The sequence below is a fragment of the Nanorana parkeri genome, unplaced genomic scaffold (assembly GCF_000935625.1).
Source record: "Nanorana parkeri isolate BGI_ZX_2015 unplaced genomic scaffold, ASM93562v1 scaffold267, whole genome shotgun sequence".
NCBI lineage: Eukaryota > Metazoa > Chordata > Amphibia > Anura > Dicroglossidae > Nanorana > Nanorana parkeri.
The window spans coordinates 311,291-332,834 of NW_017306535.1; the positions used below are offsets into that span (position 1 = coordinate 311,291).

The following is a 21,544-nucleotide window of genomic DNA, read 5'->3' on the forward strand; positions in this document are numbered from 1 at the left end:
GTGTATATATATATATATAGATATATATATACAAATTGTATTTTATCTTTGGGGAGGAGTAAGTAATCTTCAGGACTGAAATGTGTGTTGTAGCACTGTAACCTGTGATACAATATACCAAAATGGCTCTGGTGGTGAACGGGTTGATGCCCTCATACTTGCACCAATTGTACAAGTTTACTATGTAGCTGATCTTCTTGCCTGAAGGTGACCCCCAAATAATCATTTTTATTTTATGGCTTTATTGGACACAGTGTAAACTTTGTCTATGAAGACATGACAACCCAGTGCTATACTATCATCATTTGACACCATTTCCTGAAACTTGACATCTTCATCCAGTAAAGTTGGTAAGACTTGAGGTTCAGCGCTGTTGTGGCGTAGTGTAAGCTGCCATTGGTCAGACGTCAGTGTGTTGATGTTTGCAGCATGTATTATGTGTCAGGAGGTGTGTGTCCGTGTGTAGTGAAGGGCAGCACTTCCTGTGTGTATGTGTGAACACTCTGTGCGGAAGGATCGTGCCATGAACACAAGGCAGTGTAGTGAGCGGGTTAGAGCTGTGTGCTTCCTGTAGGCTGCGGAAGGATCTGTGTGTTCCTCCTCCCCCTTGCACACACGCACTGTGTGTCTGTATCCCCGCTTCCTCCTCTATACCGCTGTGACTCAATGTGAAGCACAAGCTCCGGGATAAACATGGCGACGTCGCTGCATGAGGGATCTACCAATCAGCTCGATCTGCTCATCAGAGCCGGTAAAGCGAGCCCGGGGCATGCATGCAATCGAGGGGAGGGGGACCTTGATTCCGGGCGGCTCCAGTGAGCATGCACGGCCACCCCCGGCCCTGTGTGCAGGGCACTGGCTGGGAAGGGGGTGGGATGGAGCTGCGCACGTTTTACTTGCAGGGAGTGATGGAGGACAAATTAGGAAGTGATCACCTTGGCTTGGCACAGCACAGGCATAGGAGGGGGGTTGAGGATGGGGAGGCCGACGACATGTGTGATCTGAATGCAGCCTGCAGTGCTAGTGATCCTAGAACCAGGAAGTGTATGAGATTGTTGTCTGCTGCCACGCTGTCTGGCTGGGCACTGCACTTGGCTTTCTCCTGGCGGGTTTGGGGGGCTGTATGTGAACAGAAAGAGGAGGGAAGATGGGATTCCACCTTGTGCAGAGCTGATGACGGCCCCTCGGCCACTTCTGTCCTCCACTAATGTCAGGCATCACTGTTATGTCGCTTGTTTTTCAAATCTAGAGTTCTCGTATATTTCTGCAAATGATCGCGTAGTGTGCAATGTGTCAGGAATGTTATTGTCAATACATGGCTATATGTGAGCTCATACTTAGAATTCTGGCCTCGATCACTGATTGGTATATTTTGATTGATTCAGGTATTGTGTACTGTGGCCGGGCTGTCACTGGGATTGCTTGTCTGATTAGTTCCCTTCGCAGCATTATAATTGCATTAATTTCTTTATGTAACGTATATATGAAAAGGAAAAAAAAAAAAAGGTTCAATAGCGGAAGCGTAGAGATCAAACGGGACGGAGGGCTCGGATGATGGGCAGCCTCTGCCAGCCAATCCTCTCCCGGGGATGGTTCGAAATCCGAGAACTGGCCTATGAGCGTCGGCGTAGAGGCAGGGCTGCGGGCCAATGGGCGCTCAGGGCGGCTTTGATTGGCAGCGGAATGTGAGCTCACAATGCGGATGGAATTGGAGGGAAGAGGAGAGATGTAAACACGGAAGTGAGGGGCGGGGCTTCAGCACCTGGGACACTGCAGCTAGGCAGACACGTGAAGGCTGCACTGTGAGCATTGTCTGTGTGCTCTGCTATGGCCGGCACGTAGCTGGAGGATTATGTCTACAGACCGAGCACCATGGAGATTTTTATGAAGTTCTCTGACGTAACAACTGCATTAACGTTTTTGTAAATATGGAATATTACGTCATTTTGTATTGACAGGGTAGTATCCTAAATAAAATGCTGCTCAAGTGCTTGACATGATGGACTCATGTTTATTAGCACATACTACTTTAGAGATTGACTACATTGTGAGTATAATGATCAGCTGATCTAATGTTTGCATGACATTAACAGACCATCTGGAACAGGGTAACTGAACATTTGTAATGAAGGTACAGTGTAGATAAGTTGTGATTTAGTGGCTGCAGCAAAAGACTACATTGCCTGGATGTCTCTGATTTGTGTCACTGACCAGGAAGACATATGCATATTGGTGACTTCGAAGTATTGAAGCCTTGGGATAAGACATCCAGGCAACCAGTATACACAGATGCATCGATGTTAGATTTCCTTTAATCTTCCCTTCTTTGCAGTATATTTATAATTGTTCTTGCTGTTGTTTTTTTTTTTAATTTAAGAGAGAAGTATGGGGAGTGTAAAACATACTCTCCATGATGCTTCATGCCAACTCTAAGACTGAGAGCTGACTGATCATGTGACCACTGATCAGTCCGCTTTCAGCCTCTGCTCCAAGTGCAGAGTGGTAACTTAGTCACCGCTCCTTGCAGGGTGTCACACCCCCCCCCATTTTGCTTCTCCGACGCTGGATGGAGCTATAGGCCTGATAGTGGGCAGGTGCAGTTGGCATTCGCTCTCAGCTGTACGCAGAGAGGCAGACCCCGCTGGCAGTCAATCGGGGCTAATTCCAACAATATTGTTGGAATCCTTCTCAACTGTGGTGTGGCTCTGCGTTGTCAGCTGATTGTTGGCATTAGCTAGTTTTCAGTTGATTGTAGTTCACAGAAGTACATTACTAAATGTACTGCTGTGACCCAAAACAAATGTAGACAAAAAAAGGTTGGCTTCCTTACTCTTTTAAGATGGAAAACTTTTTTTTGGTGCGTAGGGAAGAGTTTATTTGAGAGATTTCTCCTCACTTTACTGTAGACAGAGCAGGAAGTGAAGGGAAGTCTCCCCTAACGCTGACCATACACTGTTCACTGGTTCTTGATTAACTGGCCAAAATTCGTTCTTTGCATGGCCCTGACACCACCCTTCCATCAAACATTCTTCGATTAGAAAATCAAGGAGCTGGTCTGAAAACTTTCAAGCGAACAGTCATGGCAGCCAATCAGCTGCCATGATTGTTCGGGTATCCTGACAGCGACACACCTGCCACTGTCAGAATACCACAGACCAGCGTTATATATTCGTCCATCCACGCTGTTTAGCGTGAATGGAGGAATCTATTGTCTGTTTCTTTTGATCAACCTGCGCGCTGAACGAAAAAAATGTGTATGGCCAGCTTAAGTGAGACTAATGCTTTATAAGATATTTCACCAGGACAAGCATCCCCTTCAAAGAGTTCCTCAAATTCATCCCCATTGACAGTGGCCAGTAGGATAACTTGAGAGGGTCAAGATTTCTAGCAGGGACACACACCAATAAATACCAGACAGGGGTTCTAACTAGAGGTGCACTGAAATTAACATTTTTAAACTGAAAATAAATAAAAATGTCAGACTGAAACGGAAAATTGTTTTTTTTCTAACCTTTTTTACATTTTGTTTAAATATTTTGTTTATATCTTTTTATTGTAGATTACTTCCTGTTCATTCATAACTGGTACATAGTAACTCCTACTATGTCCAGTTATTTACAGTCATAGGTCACTGCTGCTGAGTGCTTGTACCGCTCTCCGTTCTGTCACAGGAGGGTGAGCCAGCGGTGCGGGGATGAGAGCTTGGTCTATTTTAACAGCTGATTCCTCCCCCTCATCGCTGGCGCTGTCTCCGCCCCCACACTGCTCTTCATCCAGATCAGTCAAAGGAGGCTGAGGGGATAGTGCAAGAGGAGAGCCCTGAGAGTCTTCCACAGCGCTCTCCTCCCTGGCACCGCTCGACCTCTTCTGACATTTTCTCTCCTCCCCGCTGGATGCTCCGCTGTGTCAGAGAGGACACAGAGCAGTGCACAGCGAGGAGGAGAGAAACCAGGCATGCACCGCAAATTTCGGCCGAAAGATAGCACTTTTAGGCATTTTGTCAAAAGTGCTATTTTCTGCCAATATGTTTCAGTGGCCAAAATTTTGGTCCATCCCTAGTTCTAACCCCTCACTATTATCCAAGGCTAGAAAAATAGCTTTGACTTTTGATACATTTTAAAAAATGTACACCTAGGAATTGTTTACCTTTTTTGAGGAATTTGTGGTGTTATGGAGCATTACTGCTGTTTGGAACCTTGCTGCCTAATATAGTTTATAGAAAGTCCACCGAGCCATTTGTTGGAAGTGGTGAAAACCGCTGTAGCCACCGGATTTGGCTTCTTCGCATTAGCTGAGTGAATGGCACGAGTTGTCAATCACGGCTCTCTAATCCTAATTCCCACATGTCCAAATTGCTTGTAGCGGACAGTCTATTAACCTGCTCAGTAACAATTAGTGTCTTCTGCTGGCTGGCAGAGAGAGAAGAGAAGGAGAACAGTGAGTGTTGGGCTGCCAATCGTCTCTGGTGGTCGCTGCATCCGTAGGAACAGTGATTTCCTTCTCTACAGAGTTATTGACCAGAAAGGTGAGCACTCGTTCTACTGTATATCAGTGCTGTTAGCTTGCATAATAACTTGGCTATACGTTCACTTTAAATGTTATGTAACTGGGCCATCAGTTGATAAGAACTGCAAAATGAATAGTAAATGAAGTGTTACTGATAAATAGTAAAACATTACACACAAAGTAACAGGATAAAATAAGTCAACAATACAGACTGCTCTAGTTTTAGAATAACAGACTTCATAGATTGTTTAATACAGGGCTTGACACATTTGTTTTAAATCTAGGAGCCAGTTAAAAAAACAAACTGCCTCCTAACTTTTTTTAACCAACAGCTTAATTTTCAACTACAGTTTTAATTGGCGCACATGGCGATACCTGACGTGTATTTGTTTTCATAAGTAGGTGCACCGGCTTGTGATTCCGTTGCTATGCACGTGTTTACAGGGGACTTTAAAGTTCTCCTTCAAGTCTTCCCCCTGCTGCTAGAAAGCATGCAGTGGGTGGGTGCAATAGCCAATAGTAGGCTGGCAATTGCTATCGGACGCTGGATGGGAGACTTGTCGTTGGCTTTCTGCCGCTGGTGGCAAGTCTACCATCCAGCGGAAATGGGAGGGGGGATGCGTTGTTGGGCATGTGGGGAGCACAGCGGCTGAGGGGTCTCTGCTCCCTGCTGTGCGCCAGGTGCAATGGTCTGTGTCCCTTCCGATCCCAGCTGCCTCTGCTGATACAGATGGGCATCGAAAGGGACACAAACCACAGGATGCAGCGGGCGGGCTCCCAGCGCAGAGAACGGGATGGGAGCGGAGCTGATGTGGCAGAGGAGGCTGACAAAAGCCCAGGTGCCAGGACACAATTTCTAGTCGCCATGGCGACCTGGCCCTTGGGATTTGTCAAGCCCTGGTTTAGTATACTGCTTTTATACAGTATTTATATACTGACCTCTTTACACAATAAGATAATTAAAGTATGGGCTCTATTTATGAAACTTCTGCCTGGCGTATAGCAAGGTGGATGCAGTTTGCATGGCAATAGCACCTCGAAATGGTGCTGATGACTATAGAAAATTCCTATTTATAAATGGTAATTTGCTATTTCCTGCTTTTCTTCAACTTCTGTTTTTTTTTTTACTCTGCAATTATTTTAATTAATAGATTACACCTTCTACACATTCTATATTTTGGAATGTGGCTCCATCTGTGCCCTGAAATCCTTTGGGTTGATTCTAAAGCTGGCCATACACTGGTAGATTTTCATACCAACATTGATATGAAAAATCTTGTCAGAAAATTTGATAATGCCATCGGAGACCTTATGAATGTCGTTCCAAATTCCGTTTGATTTTAAAATCCTATTTTTGAATGAATTTCCCCGACGCAAACCACATTTAGTGTTGGAATTTTGTACGTCCGTAAAAAAATTTCCATTCTGCTCCTTCTGATTTTTTTTTTTCCCCATCACTATCCTCGAGAATGATCATCGGAGGGACACCATTAACAGTTTGGAAATTGAATTAACGTTTTTAAAAATAAATTCTACAGGTCTGTTGCTTGCATTAAGGTATGTTGAGTAAAGACAAAATGGCCGGGCTTGTAAAAGTCTTGCCGGGGCACCTCTTGGTGTTTAGTTCCTCCTGCTCTAAGCATGCGCCCAAAGCTACATCTCCCAAGAGACTTTGCATGGACTCTGTGTGTAGGAAGGAGTCAGCAGAACTGTTTTGTTTTGGGGGGAGGGACCAATGTATAGTGACAGTCACGGCTCTCTGCAGGGATAGAAGTGGGCGAGCAACGGTATGTGTTCGCTCACTTCCCGATCTACTGAGCCGACCTGTGACAGTTTCATTGTCGCAGGTCGGCTCAGATTATGAGGCTGAGTGAAAATCACTCACCTCATAGTTTTCCTTTTAAGGGCCACAGAAATTCTGATACTGTCGGGTTATACTCCCACCTGCAGAGGGATTGGACACTAAGAAACAAAAAATTGTAGTCCAGCCCGGGATAACTCCTCCTACCCAGCAAGCCTCTGTTTTTTGCTTGTTTCTCTCGGAGGATGGATCTCCTTTTTTTTTAATGCCCTAATTTGACTTTGTATGCTATACAGACATTCCTCGTTTTCCGACTTACCTGCTTTGCGACCACTCGCACTTACGACGGACCGCCGATCGACCTTGCGCGTCAGCGTCAGTGCGACGTGTCGCCGGCGGAAGTGATATCCTCCGTTCTTCACTGCGGGTCCCGGTAAGTATTTTATTGCCCGATGTACAGTACACTGTTCGGTACTGTACATCTGCAACACTATACAGTACTGTACTAATGCAGTACAGTACTGTATAGAGTTCCTCACTTAACGACCAATTCGTTTAACGACCTGGTCGTAGGAACGGAACTCGGTCGTTAAGTGAGGAATACCTGTAGTAGCTGTCCAGTCATAATATTGGGGGTGATTTGTTTACTGTAGATTATTAAGCCGCATCTGTGCAACAATGTTGGATGATAGGCCAGAATTCACCCAATTTATCAACCCTTTTGAACACATTAAAAAAATGTTGTCAATAATATAACTAGTGATGTAACTGCGCGTTTATTCGCGTGGGGCTGGTTTTATTTTTTTCTGTTTTTATTTACTTTGTAAAAAATGTTCATTTGTTTTATTATTTTTACTTAATCACCTTTTTATTTTTTAAATTTTTATTTAGTTACATTTTTTATTAATATTTTTTACTTTTTCTTTTTAACTATTTAAAAAAAAAACAACTTTTTATTGTATTGCTATCACACAGGGAATAATAATCCCCTGTGTAATAGCATTTGGAGGTGACAGGTACTCTTTATTGACCCTGTCACCTCCAACACAGGAGTTCTAGCATAGCACTGTTGCTAGAACTCCTGTGAGAAAGCCAGCTAAAACAGTGCAAAAACCACTTGCCCGGCGCCCGGAACTACATGTCCCGGGCGTCGGGCGATACGAATTCCACACCCCTGCTGATGTTTAACTAGTATTATTATACAGGATTTATATAGCGCCAACAGTTTGCACAGCGCTTTACAATATAAGGAAGACATTACAATCACAAGACGAGATGGTAAGGAGGGCCCTGCCCGTGAGGACTTGCAATCTAAAAGGGAGGGGCAAGTGATACATGAGGAGGTAAAGGTTTACTGCTCGCATTTACCCATCTGAGTGCTGGCAGTTTATCTTTTAGGCTGGGTTCACACCTAGGCGTCTCGAATATGCATGTTTCGTGACGTGCGTTTTTACCGCGATTGGCGGTAAAAAAAAACGTGTGACAAACGTGCGTTTCCGAGGGCTACTTGGCTGTATCCCAATGGAAACGTGCGACAAAAACGCCCCAAAGAAGCTCCTGTACTTCTTCGGGCGTAGGGCGTTTTGTAGCGCGTTCATACGGCCTGTAATACGCCCAGGTGTGAACCATACCCATAGGAAATAATGGGATTTCGGTGTTTGAGCGTTTTGCAGAGCGTATGACCTCGCTACAAAACGCCTGAACCGGGCCTTAGGGGATCTAATCATTGTGCCACCATATGCTGGTGTGCTATCATCCTATCATCTTCAGTCTGCTCAAATGAGGTCTAAATGAGAATCGACTTCTGCTTCACACAAGTGTGAGTGATGGTGACAGAATTGCTTCATACAGTGCATTTGCGGAGTCGGTCACTTTCTCCCATACTTGTGGAAGACTGAGTCATCTTTAAACCTATTCCGAGCCTTATGTTGCAAAATCTGTCTCTGACATAGACGTGTGACCTTTACACACAATGGTTGTCTGACCCAAAATTTGCACAGACGTGTTAAATATATACACTATTACAAGTTCCCTGTGGCAACTTTGCACATACTGCTTCAGATTTATGAGGGGGGGTTTGTCTGTCCAGTATTAACATTACTTTCCCAGGTTGGTTGTTCAGTGCTATGGTACCTGTATCTATAGTGTTGAGAAAATACAAATCCAATGTGTTTTTATATAAACATATTTAGGGCACGTTAGATTTTTTTTTTTTTTTTAAGCCGCCTTTATTAGCGCATTCATGACTCCTGCTCTCTTCAGTATGTTTCTGGCATAGTGATATCCATAGAAACACCTACTAGTGACTGATTAGAGCTTGCATATTCTTGGCAGCCTTCCAAATGTGGCCGCTCTTTGTAAAAGCCTTAACTGCTTATTGTCCGTTTGGAAGTGTGATATATTCAGTGTTCTCTAGATTCCCAGGGTTGCCCATAGTTCCTAGTAACCCTTTCATGGCTACACACTAGCTGGCCCAGCTTATTTCCAGCAACTGGATCTGGTACATGGTTCATGTTATTGCTTTTATTGACTGCTGTTATACCTATCTAAATGACCCAGTGAGCCTGTCCTCACACAACAGTCTAAAAAGTCAGACATATAAAGCAGGCTCCTACAAGTGCCTACAGCAAAACAAAATTGCCACCTATAAAGCCTTGTCCGGATGTGCAAGTAACAAACATTGCTTCATTATAATGTAGCCCCCGGAGATAATAACATACCAGATATTGCAGTGAATATTTGCTCTAACATTATATTAATAATTGGCAGTAATCTCTCAATACAGTTTGTAGGCAGAACATATCATCCTCATCAATGCCAATGGGTGAAAGTATTGTATAAATAAATAACCCGATCTTGCATATCATTATCAAGCAGCTACAAATATTAATATGCATCATAGTGTCAAATGCACAATTGTATGTTAAATTAATTCATTCCATAAAGAAAGGCTATTGAATTTTGTGTTCCTAGAATGACTATGAATTTCTAATGTTCAATGAAGTTTGTTCTCAATTGGATGAGTTCAGCGTTAGGCCCCATTCACACTGAGCGATTTTTGCAGCGATATCGCTCATATTTTTTTTTTTTGTTTACCAAAACCGGCCCTAAACGCATCAAAAACGCGGCACAACCCACTGCACTGCGTGTGCAGAAACCTGACCGGATCTGGTCTGCATTTGGTGTGAACAAGGCCTTAGACTGTATATTGTTCAATTGAGTTCGGATGATCTTTGCAATTAAATTTCAGGTTGTAATATTCTATTGGATCAAAGCGTCAGCATTTCCCTAGAAAGTGTTTGTCTCGGAGAAATACAATCTCTGAAAATCAATGCTTACGCAATGTATGCAAGTTTTACTCAGCTTGGGAATTGACATCAAAATGTCATAATGTACCAACATGTGCAATCAAATTCCTTTTGTTTACTGCAGCTACGGTATGTATTTAGCTTTTTGACCGAAGTTCACTTTTACCTTTTTGTTGTTCATGTATTTAATTAAATAGGTTTAAACTATGTAGAGATCAAAAGACGAGCAGCCATTTTAATTCTTATTAAATACTATTAGGAGCACCCTAAATTTTATTTTAAATGACATGGAACCTTTAGTCTCTTTAAAAAAAAAGTTGTAATACTAAAGGTGCCCGTACACCTTACAATTATCCTTCGAAAACCAAATGCGATCCGTTGTTCGTACAATAATCGGCCATTTGATGGGAAGTGCACGATCACAATCACTGTACAATTGTACAACAGAAGTTCTGCCCAGCATGAGAAGAGATACAGATTTAAAAGGAAGAGCAGCAAAGAGAAGGGAAACAACCATGCATTACAGTGAGGCACACATTACAGTATTGTTTTATGTTAAAAAATCTGAGGGTTTAATGTCACTTTAAGTCATTTGACACTTCTGGGAGTGTCGGATGCTTGTGTGGTGTGGAGGACACGGGTATCTGACACTTCCGGTAGTGTTGAATGCTGATGTGTGGTGGAGGCTGCAGTATTAGGAAGAAGAATAATAGGAGACACAGGCCATGAGAAAGGTGAATAATAATGGCTCTTTTGGCACAGAACCTCAGGTATGATTTTTATAGACACCAAAACGATCGTCTTAGGCCCCTTTCACGCTCCGATCCGTTCCGTCTGTCAGTTTTTCAGGCAGACTTGATCCAATGCAAGTCTGTGAGCATGTCAGTTTACATCAGATTCCCCATACACACATATGGGGTGCGGTTATTGCAGTTTTGCGGTGACATCCACTCCATACTGCTGTGATCAGGAAGGGATCTCTGCACCACTTACCCCATAAAGAACTATGGGGTAAGTGGTTTTCCCAAAGTTCTCTTTAGGATCACAGGAGGACATATACTAACCTCCTCCCGTGACCCAAAGCTCAGTATATAGCGAGCTATTGCCCGCTATATACGGAGAGCGCCGCAGCCGGGACGGATCCCGACAATGATCGAAAAGTGAGCGAGTGACGGTATGTGTTAGCTCACTTCCCGATCAATACAGCCAACCTGTGACAGCTTCTTTGTCACAGGTTGGCTCTAACTATGAGGATAAGTGGAAATCACTCACCTCATAGAACTCTTTAACCATCGCTTGCAAACAGGCGATTACCCCACCAGTTGATACTTTTCCTTGCAAATGGGCATGGTTGTAAGCCATGTCACATTAGCGATGCTGTCATTGGCAGCTAAAAACCAGCGATAGGATCACTAGAGAGCAATCCTACCGCCCCCTTACTGACTGAAAGATCCAAAATATCACTCTACAGCAAGGGGGAAGAGATGCAACATCTTACTGATTAAACCAGTGCGGGAGCAATGCCACTGAAGTGCAGGTGGGTTCTCCCTTGGGGATTTTGCTAATGTGACATGCCCCTTGCTCTGCTGTGATCCAGAATATCAGCCTGTCCAATTCAGGTACCAGCAGGATTTTTTTGAGAGCCATCTCCATTGACGACAACGAGAGAAACCCGCAAAAGTTAGGTGCCAGCTGTAATTTTTAAGGAGCATTGGCTACCTGGCTCCTGGGATTTGTCCAGCCCTGATATAATACTGTGTACTACATGCTTTTTAATAACTGCTTAGGGGTCCAGAATACTGGTTTATTTTATGTAAAAGGGTACTACCATCATTTTACAAGTGTCAGACTTTTCTGGAGGTTACTCCAAAATTGACTTTTAACATTCAATAGTCTATAGCAATAAACTGGTCCCTGGGACTTTGTATTAGTCTCGTGAAGCAAGGTGCAGAGCTAGCTTAGGGTGCAGTTTAAAAAAGAAAACCAGTTTAATCTCTGGTTGGATGGTCTGTTCAGAATCCTGCTGTTCCCTTCTCTTTTGCAGAATGCAGTAGAAAGGGTCACCTAAAGATAGGCTCAGGCACTGCTGGCTGCTGACTTGGAATGGATCAGCTGTGAGCACATTGCCATAAATGGCGAGAGCAATTGAAGATGACACCTTGCTTCATGAGTGGGATGGGGAGCAGCAGGTGCTGCCGGGGGCTTAGGGACACAAATACTTGGCAGGGTGTGTGCCAGTACACTGCGTGTTCTTCCCAATGCTTTAGGAAATATCGCTAGTTCTTTTTCTTAATCTGACATCAGTCTATTTTTCTTCTATTGTAAGTTGAGGCTTGTTTAATGGTATTTTGTTTCTTTTATTTAAAAGTAATATAGATTATATTCCTAAATATTATGTTTGTGTATAGTTATAATTAAATGCCGTATCACATACATAACTTTAGTGAAAACTACAGCTCATTCTGTGGAAGAAAAAAAAATTGACGACATGAGCAGGTTTGAATTAGTAAAAAACCATAGCTTCCCTGCTGCATATGGACATGTGTCTAAAGGCTTAGTCTTTTTACACACCGTCATGAATGAAGACATGTATCTAGTCTTGATGCAATTTTACACTCCCGGTTCTGTCTTAGAATTTATTGGCTCCCCAGTTCTGTAATCATTTCTTTGGTTTCTGGAGCATTGGTGCACCCACAGAGACTAGCACTTGGATAAACTATGTAGAGATGAAAATGTCTTAGAAAAGGAGTTGTCCACATATATACAGTGTGCTGCACTTGTGTTAGCAGCCTTATTGGCACAAAAGGTTCTTTTCTGTTGGTGTGGAACAGCAGTAACATGATGTACTTGGTCACATACTCTACAGACTGCTTATTCAGTATATGGAAAGTCAAACTTGCATAAAATATTATTTGAGTAGGAAATGCACAATGTGCTTTAGTGGTTGATGTATTTCAAATTTATGTAAGCTCCTAAATTGATTGGTTTGGATTGATTTTTATGGTTGTAGACAAACTGTACAATCAAAACTATAGTCCATCATGCACTGCAGTCACTCCTTTTTATTTGCCGGTCTTTTTCATAGTTTCCTCATCTTTTTACAGTTGAAGCATCTGTACACAGCAGCAATGCCCATTGCACAGACAAGACGATTGAGGCGGCAGAGGCACTGCTACACATGGAGTCTCCCACCATTCTCCGGGACTCCAGGAGCCCAGGTATTGTGCTGCACTGCTCACATTCTTTTTCCTAACTTGCAATTAAAATAGAAAATGCACGGCCCCTTTTTTTGTTCATTGTTGAGTTTGTGTCTTTTTTTAATACAGATGTTAAGAGATCAGTTTGACGTAAATAACTGTATCCATGTCTTTGTTCTGGAAGTCTTGGTTTGTTGTATAGTTTGTAATTTATATGTTGCATGGGGGTCCCATATTTGCTTTTTACACATACAGGCATGTGAAACGTGAATACTGTTTCATTCTTTGGTTTTGATTGGCTGTTATTTCTTGTCTTCTGACCTTCTAAAATGATGCAACTTTTTTATATTTTCGCGTGTAGGCGCACCAACGCATGTTTTTGTGTGTATGTGGGGGGCGGGGGACTTTAGTTTTTTTAATTGAGTGGGGGTTTTTTATGCTTCTTTAAAAAAAAAAACATTTATTACTCCTTTTTTTTTTTTTTTTTTTTTAACACTTAACTTTATTGCTTTTACATAGTGGGCAAAGAAGCTCCCTATGTGATAGCCAATTTACATGACTGGTCCTCTTTATGGAGACATGTGACCTAAGGACCCCCAGAGATGCTGATGAAGCTGAGATCTGCTTCACCAGCTTCTGTAGCTGGGAATGACAGCTGAATGCGTAAGTGATGTAACATACATCACTTCCTGCATTCGGGGATCGGAGGGAGATTGTGTACCGATCTCCTGCCACAGAGCAGCCGTGTGTCTCAAGACCGGCAGTGACCGCGGCGGCTGAGGGTGTAAAACCGCAGCTAATACAAGCAACGCCCGATTGCTTGAATGTAAACCACCATCCAAGAAGCTCCCGGCCGGGAAGTTACTTGTCCGGCTCTGGCGTCCTCTCGTCACAGATGAGAGGACGAGTGGATTTTTCAAGCCCTGCTAAAGTAAAATGTTAGTTTGAAACAGCAAGGCTGTGGAATGTTAACTGGAAGTCATATAAAAAATTACTTTAAGATAACTGCTGCAACAATGACCTCAAACTAGCGGGAGGAATGTTAAAAGCTAACCTAGAAAATATTATTTTACTGAAAGAGTAGTTAATGCTTGGAACAGACTTCCAGCAGAGGTAGTGGTCAGTCAACAGTAAGTGAATGCAAACGTGCTTGGGACAAACCTAGCACAGTTAGGTTTATCTGTACTAAATCTATCAGAACAATGTATGGAATGCAGTCCTAGACTTGATCACTTCTAGATCTATACTCTATAAGATGGAAAAAAACCAAAAAGGGGCAGACTTGATGATCCACTTGGTCTTTTTCTTCCGTCACTCTTCAACATTTAAAATCTTTGCTCACTGAAAATAAGGCATTTTCACAAGTCGGTAAATGTGACATTGACAAAACATTCACAGGTGGTTAACCATTTCCTGTAATTATAACCTATGCACTAGGAAGATTCACCTGCAGTAATTACTTGATGAATGTTACATTCGCTGCATTTATAAATCAGCGCCACTGCTTTCATATTTACATGTTTATTTCTTGTTCATGAGTGTTTTATTTTCTTTGGTCATCCCTGCAAGTAAAAATACACAGACTCAGACACTTTTTGTGGTCAGTGGTTCCCTTTCATCCTGCGACAACATACAGGGCCCCCAATTTTCTGTAGTTATCTTAGCACCACTGTTGAGTGTGTGCAGTAAGGGAGTGCCGAGATGATCATTGGCGTACAATAAACCACCTCCACCAATGACATTTCTAGTCTGTGTAGAAAAGGATGACTTAGTTTCTATATATCCCAGTAAGGTGAAGTTTGGTGGCTTGCTATGGGTTTTCACATTTTGCATTTCTTTCTTTCTATTATTCTAGTATAGAATTATTGAGGCGTTTCTGGATTGTGTTTAAATTATTTTAGGGCTGCAACAACTAATCGATTTAATCAATGGTCAATAATGAGAGTTGTTGTCATGATCGATTTAGTTGATTTTTCCATTACTTGTTTCATGGGCTCTGTGTCCCTTCTGATCTCCAATGCTCCAAGCAGTGATGCAAGAGGGGACACAGACCCCTGCAGCCGGTGCTCAGCGATGAGGCTGCCGCTGCTCTGCTTCCCCATTGGTCTGCAGCTGGCGCCCAGCGGAAAGTAGCGAGCGCTGTGCCTCCACTCCCCTTATTTTGTTCCCACTGCTCCTCGCCGTGTCCCCTGTGCTCGTTCCTGTGTCCTCGCCACTCCTCTGTGCCCCCTCCTTATGGCTTGCTTCCATCCAGCGGCTGTGAGCAATAGTCAACCTTCTATTGGCAATTTTAAATTGCAGTAGTCAATAGCAGGCTGGCTATTGCACGCTCCCACTACCTGCTGTCTACCTGAGAACTTTCTCTTTCAGTTCCTTCCTCTGCTGATTGACAGCAGGCAGTGGGCGGTTGCAATAGCCAGCCTGCTATTGGTTATTGCAATTTGAAATAGCCAACAGCAGGCTGGCTATTGCTCCAAGCCACTGCCTGCTGTATTTACATTCAGTTGCCTCAACAGGCAGCTGTCATTCCCCAGCTAAAACTAGTGAAGTAGAATGGTGACACTAGGGGTCTAATAGACCCCTAGTGTCACATTAAAGAGAGCCTGCCATCTCCAATGTGCTATCACATTGATTACAATGAAATGTAAAAAAAGTTTTAAAAAATAAAGTTAAAATTAAAAATACCCCTCTAAAAACTTAAAGTCCCCTGACCCCGTGAACGTGAAACACAATTCGGGTGCACTTGCTTATGAAAATGACGATTGTGCTGCACATGTCAGGTATGAGGGAGTGAGAGCAATTATTCTCCTTGTCCAGTATTCATGGCTAACTCTAAACTGATAGCTGGACTTTTATATTTTTATACATCTATATAATTTTACATGTAATTGTATTTTTTGTCAAATTTTGGTGTGTTCTTTAAAAAAAAAAAAAAGAAGTTTGGTTATTTTATTATATTGGCTTGGAGTTTTTAAATTCAGATTATTTTAAATCCATGAAACTAATTAAAATGTCTAAAATAATACAAACCGTTATTAAAAAAGGTGGGAAAAAAAGTTATTTTTGGTGTCGGCCTGACAAATTCTGTTGCAGGATGTGCGTTGTAGTGCCATTCATTTTAGTGGCACCCCACTCCTGCCCGCAGTGTGTAATGCCTGCAAACAATGTGCTGTGCGATTGCAAACAATGTGGATGCACTTTTATTCTGAAGTAAACTTTGTAACACTGCATTGCTGTATTTTATTTTAAATAAAAGATGTTTTTTTTTTATGCTATTAATCAAAAAAATAATAGTTGCAGCCCTAGATTATTCAGAAATATATTGGGATGAGATGGTGCACAAGCAGCATTATTTCCAAATATTACATGACCAGGTTGTACTAAAATAAATATAGCTGATCAACCCCCCCCCTGCCGAGCAATCTTCATACTTCCAATCAATCAAGCACATTTATTGTTTTGTAGCATTTATGCCTTTTATGTGATCCTTGGCTTCGGCGCATGTTTTGTTCTATTGGGACAAGATTTGACTTGTGTGCTCACAGTGAAAAGATTGTTCATTTGTTTGGCACAGGTACCATTCAGGTAATGTGTTGACAATGTTATGGCACAGTTTTTATGAATGTACCTCACCGAGTAGGTGGTATATCATGCATAATAGATTGTGACTATGCTGCCAGGACTCTTTGAACAAGCTTGTTTGAAGTGCTGCTACTGTCTGCCCTGCTTGGCAAAGGATCATGCTTTTCAACAGCCAGTTGATTGTCCACACAACATTCAAAGCTCTGCCAGTGCACACAACCAGGGGGAGGGCAGGGGCCATCAGCTACACTGATGCTTTGAGGGCACTACGCCTTTTAAGGTGCCCATACACCTTACAACCATCGTTGTACGATGGTTGTAACCTATTCAATTTTCAATGGGTAGATGGAGAAGCCTTCCGCTCACCTCACAGCAGTCTAGGTCTATATAGAATGTGGTGCTCGCATTGACAATCACTGATGGCACCGTGCAGACAGAGTTCACAAGACAGAGTATAGATATAAATCACCAGCACTCAATGATATCATCAAACATGTCCATTTAATTGGACATAAACGTCACAGTAACACCAAGCCAATGTTTCGGAACCGCACAGGGTCCCTTCCTCAGGGCAGAAAAACGTGACCATCGTTAAATTTTCACACAACCAGCCCATCATGCACAGATCTGCGATTATCGTTCGTCTCCACCGCTAATTGGATGATTGGCTGTGATTTAGAGAAAAACTTTTCATTTGCTCTTGCGCTGTTTCGATCCTACGAATTGCGCTGTACAACCACGCCACTAACCCGCCGAAAATCGTACGATCGGCCGAAGCTTTCTAGCATGCTGGAAAGGTTAACGTCATACGTTTGTACAGTATTTGTGGTTGTAGACTCCGCTTCAACCTTACAAAAATCGCAAATGAAAATTGACTGATATTCGTAAGGTGTATGGGCACCTTTACTGGAAAATATTCCGTTACCTTTGCAAGATTGTGAGCAGAAAAACAATGGCACTTTTCCCTTGTGTCAAATACATTTTGTTCTTACTGGGCCAAACACTATAGGGCTTGAAAAACGCAAAACAAATATCCCATCTGGTGTAAAATGTCTATAATCTATATTAATTTTAGTGTTTGAGTCATATTTTGTTTAGACTGACTAAAACCAGTGTTGTCGAAATCAGTTGTCTTTTTTAAATTCCTACGGTTATCGGAAATTGGATCAGAGTTAAAGGAGAACTATGAGGTGAGTGATTTACACTCATCCTCATAGTTAGAGCTGACATGTGACATTGAAACTGTCACACATTGGCTGTATTGATCGGGAAGTGAGCAAACACATACCGTCACTCACTCACTTCCCGTTCATCTCCCTGCAGTGACTGTCAATCACCGTTTCCTGCAGGGATTCCCCCCTCGCCGATCCTCCGGCGCTGACTGGAGGAATGGACGGGGGCGGGCACAGCTAGATCTTCCTCTCGATAGGCAGAACCCGCAGTCAGTCAGCCAGCTGGGTGGATCTCGACAGTATTGTCGGGATCCGTCCCTGCTGCAGCACTCTCAGTATATAGCGAGCTATAGCCGGTTATATACTGATCTTTGGGTCACAGGAGGCAATTAGTATATGTCTTCCCGTGACCCTAAAGAGAACTATGGGATAAAAAGGTTACCCCATAGTTCTCTTTTAAGCTGACCATATGCTCCATGAATTTCTCTCTATCAGCCCCGCTGAATGAACGAGAGAAATCCATGGATTCCCCCTTCCACTCTAAATAGCGTGTATGGAGGAATCCCCACTGATAACTATTGTATATAGCTGCCATTGCTAAAGAGGCTGCCGAATAACCGGGCAGTGCCTGCATCAGATTGGATACAGGGGCTGTGTTTCGGCCAATTTCTAATGATCTGGCTTAAAACTGTTCTTTGTATGGCCAGCTCTGCTGTCTTGGAAATACAGTGCAACATCCAATTAAAATCTGAAAATCACATAATTACTTTCAGGTGACGTTTACATTGATAATTGGAAAGGTGTTTGTACTGGTAGTTAACTATAGACTGTATCATTTATGTTGTCCAATGTATGCTGTGGCAGTACACACCAGCATGCTTTGGCCAGTGTTGCTCTTTGCTGGCCAAAATATGGGTTGTATTAGAACTGATATTGAAAACAGGAGCCAGGAAATGGCTTCCATCATACTGTAAGTGCCTTAGAGCAAATTTGGCAGTTGGGTACAATGCTTTAAAAGATTATTTTTTATGTTAGAGAAATTGTACAAAACCTTTTAATTTCCCTGCAGTGGAAGTGTACATCCCGCAATGTGTGTCTACCCCAGAATTCATCCATGCCGCCATGAGGCCAGATGTTATTACCGAAACTGTGGTGGAAGTGTCCACTGAAGACTCTGAGCCAATGGATGCTTCTCCCATTCCAATATCTATTGAGCTGGGAGAGCCAATGAAAAAAAAGAAAGGTATCCATTTTCTGTCTTATTTATCACTTGTCAGCTAACACTGTTATTTTTGCCGCTCTGAACGGCTGAACATGCACAGGAAATCTGAATTAAGAGAAATACGGTAACTGTCATCAACGTCCTGTTCTGCCTCTAGCTTCAGAACTTTCAGACACTGACCCAAAACAAGCATTCAGAAATAATCTTGATGCTTGTACCATTTTTGGATCAGCATGACAGTCGGTGAATTAATATTTTTGGAAGTAGAGGTAAATAGTTGGAACTTCCTTTACTTGGTTTCCTCGAAGTTGTGATTGAGAGTGCCATTGTGATGCTGTAAGTGAAAATATCCCTGGCAGGTGCTTTTTAGGGGGATTTCTTTCACCACTTAAAACTGCTTTAGGCATGAGATGGAACACAAAAAAACTTAAGCCTGATATACACATCAAATTTTGTCCGGTTGCTGATTAACCGGCCGAAATTAACACCATGGGTGCCGCTGTCGGCAAACTTCTGCCCAGCATCCTCATTCAGCTGCTACCTCCGTTCAGGTATTTGGACAGCAGCCGCTGTCAGAATACAATGCAAACAGCGGAGGATTCGTCATAAGCATTGATGGAGAAATCTGTTCTTTTTTTGTTCAGCCCGCAAGTTAAAAAAAAAACAAAAAACACTTTAGTGTACAAAGGCCAGAAACCCTTTTCAGGTTGTACTGTTGTGTGGGCCTCCATTGGAGAGAATATCCCCTACCTGATCATCTGAAAGTGGTTTCAGCAGGCAGGGAGTGAGGGTAAACGACAACAATGACCAGTATTTTTTTTTTCTTATTAGGGAATGGCCTGAAAAAAACAGATATTCAGAGACCTTCAGAAATCTTTCTAGTGCCTCCAAAGTGTATCTAAAGCACGTCTAGAATGCATTTCAGAAACCCTTTAGTCTTACTGCTCTTGTGAACATGGCCTTAATAACTTCAGACAGTTTTTATTCTTAAAAAATTACATTGCAATTTGCTTGAATGAACAGCTGTTAATGGATAAGTACACCTTATTCTGTTTCTTACCCCATCACCCTTTGCTGCAACTTTTACATGTATTGCCTTTTATTAGGTCCATATTGTACACGGCCCTGGGCTGGAACAGTGGTGCTTTGCAGATGCACTGGGAAACGCACATTATTATGGTCCTTCTGTCTCCAGCGGACCTCAGTGAATGTTATAATTCCCTGCTTTATAAATCCGCCCCTGAGGATCCAAGGTCTCATTAGATTTGGAATCCACCACTTTCCCAGGATTTTGCCATGGACCAGTGCCATCAAGAATATTTTTGCTGTTTCTCCCAATTTAAAAAAACACGTAGGTTTTAATTTTTTAAGTTTAATTAAGCCTTGCATTTTTCAGATGCAAGGTCCATTTTAAAGTGTCACACATTCCAGAGGAGTGACTATTTAAAAGTAGCTGCATAGGATTTGGTGTACAAAAAAGTGTTTTTAGAAATGTATTTTTTTTTTTTTTTTTTGTAGGTTTGTGTTTACTCACATGTGACACTTTTTATCCCATTGTGCAGCTGGTCGTAAACCAAAGGTACAACAACCCACGTTTGCCAATGGATCCCCAGATTTGGGTATGAAGAAGAAACCAAGAGAAGGCAAAGGTATAACTAGAATCCCTCTCCATATTGGTATCAATCATTTTGGGACCAGGCCTAAAATTGGACATTCTTTTCTGATGGCTACAGGAATCAGAATGTTCTCCGCACGCTGACTACCACTGTCCATACTTAATATATGATCTGTACATGTTTTAGCTTAACCAGGGTTATCGTACTTAAGGCGGAACTACGACATCCAATCCCTTACAGCCAGGGAAGGTGCCATCTTAGTCTCTATTTCGGATTGCAGTTGCTATGGTGCTGCGCAAGTGATCAGCTATGACTCCAGCCATTTGAGGGCTTGAAAGTTTGGTTGAGAGCTAAAATAAAAACACTGGTAACCTTGACAGTTGGCATGCCTTAAAGGTAACTGTTTTTCGAGGCAATAAATTGCACCAATTTTCGGATGGAATGAATCATGCACCTTTTTTAATTTATAGGTTTTCACAATATACCTCTTGTATATGTTGCCAGTGTCATTATACTATGCTTGGCAGAGCTTGTAATTTTCTCTAGACACATCCTAAAATATCCTATCCTAAAAATGCAGCCAGTAGGAGGTTATGTTGTACACAATTTCGTTCTTTTGTCAGGTCTTTGTTCACGCTGCGATTTCTCGGGCCAATTAAATTATTACTTGTGTTAGCTTAAAAGAGATCTATGATCAAACCTTTTTTTTCCCCCGCCATAGTTCTCTTTAGGGTCACAGGAGGACATATATTTTGTCCTCCTGTGACTCAAAACTCGGCATATAGCAGGCTGTTGCCCACTATATGCTGACAGCACAGAGACGTGCTGCAGCCAGTGTTCTATCAAAGATTGTGACTGGGTTTGAATGTGTAACCGGTCACGTGGTCATACATTTTAGCGTAATATGTGACCGGCAAAAGGTGTAGAATTCCAAGCTTTCTCAGCTGTTCCAGGGCAGATCGGCATCGCAGATGGTATGTGCAGGAGAACCGATCATCCCTGGAACAGCTGATCGGTCCTGAAATGTCACTTCTATCCGACTTTGTGAAATATCAGATCGCACTCACAAAGTCGAATAGAAGTGAGTTTTCAGGACCGATCAGCTGTTCCAGGGAAGATCGGTTCTTTGGCACATACCAT

At 42.5% G+C, this 21,544-nt stretch overlaps 1 protein-coding gene across 1 annotated transcript in view; it reads left to right on the top strand.

The window, feature by feature from the left end:
• Positions 1-21,544, top strand: part of ELF2 (E74 like ETS transcription factor 2) — an 82,473-nt gene that overhangs the window by 53,903 nt on the left and 7,026 nt on the right. The window contains exons 4-6 of the mRNA XM_018557106.1: positions 12,720-12,833; positions 18,636-18,809; positions 20,351-20,437. Coding sequence (XP_018412608.1) covers positions 12,720-12,833; positions 18,636-18,809; positions 20,351-20,437 — 375 coding nt within the window. The remainder of the gene's footprint in view (positions 1-12,719; positions 12,834-18,635; positions 18,810-20,350; positions 20,438-21,544) is intronic.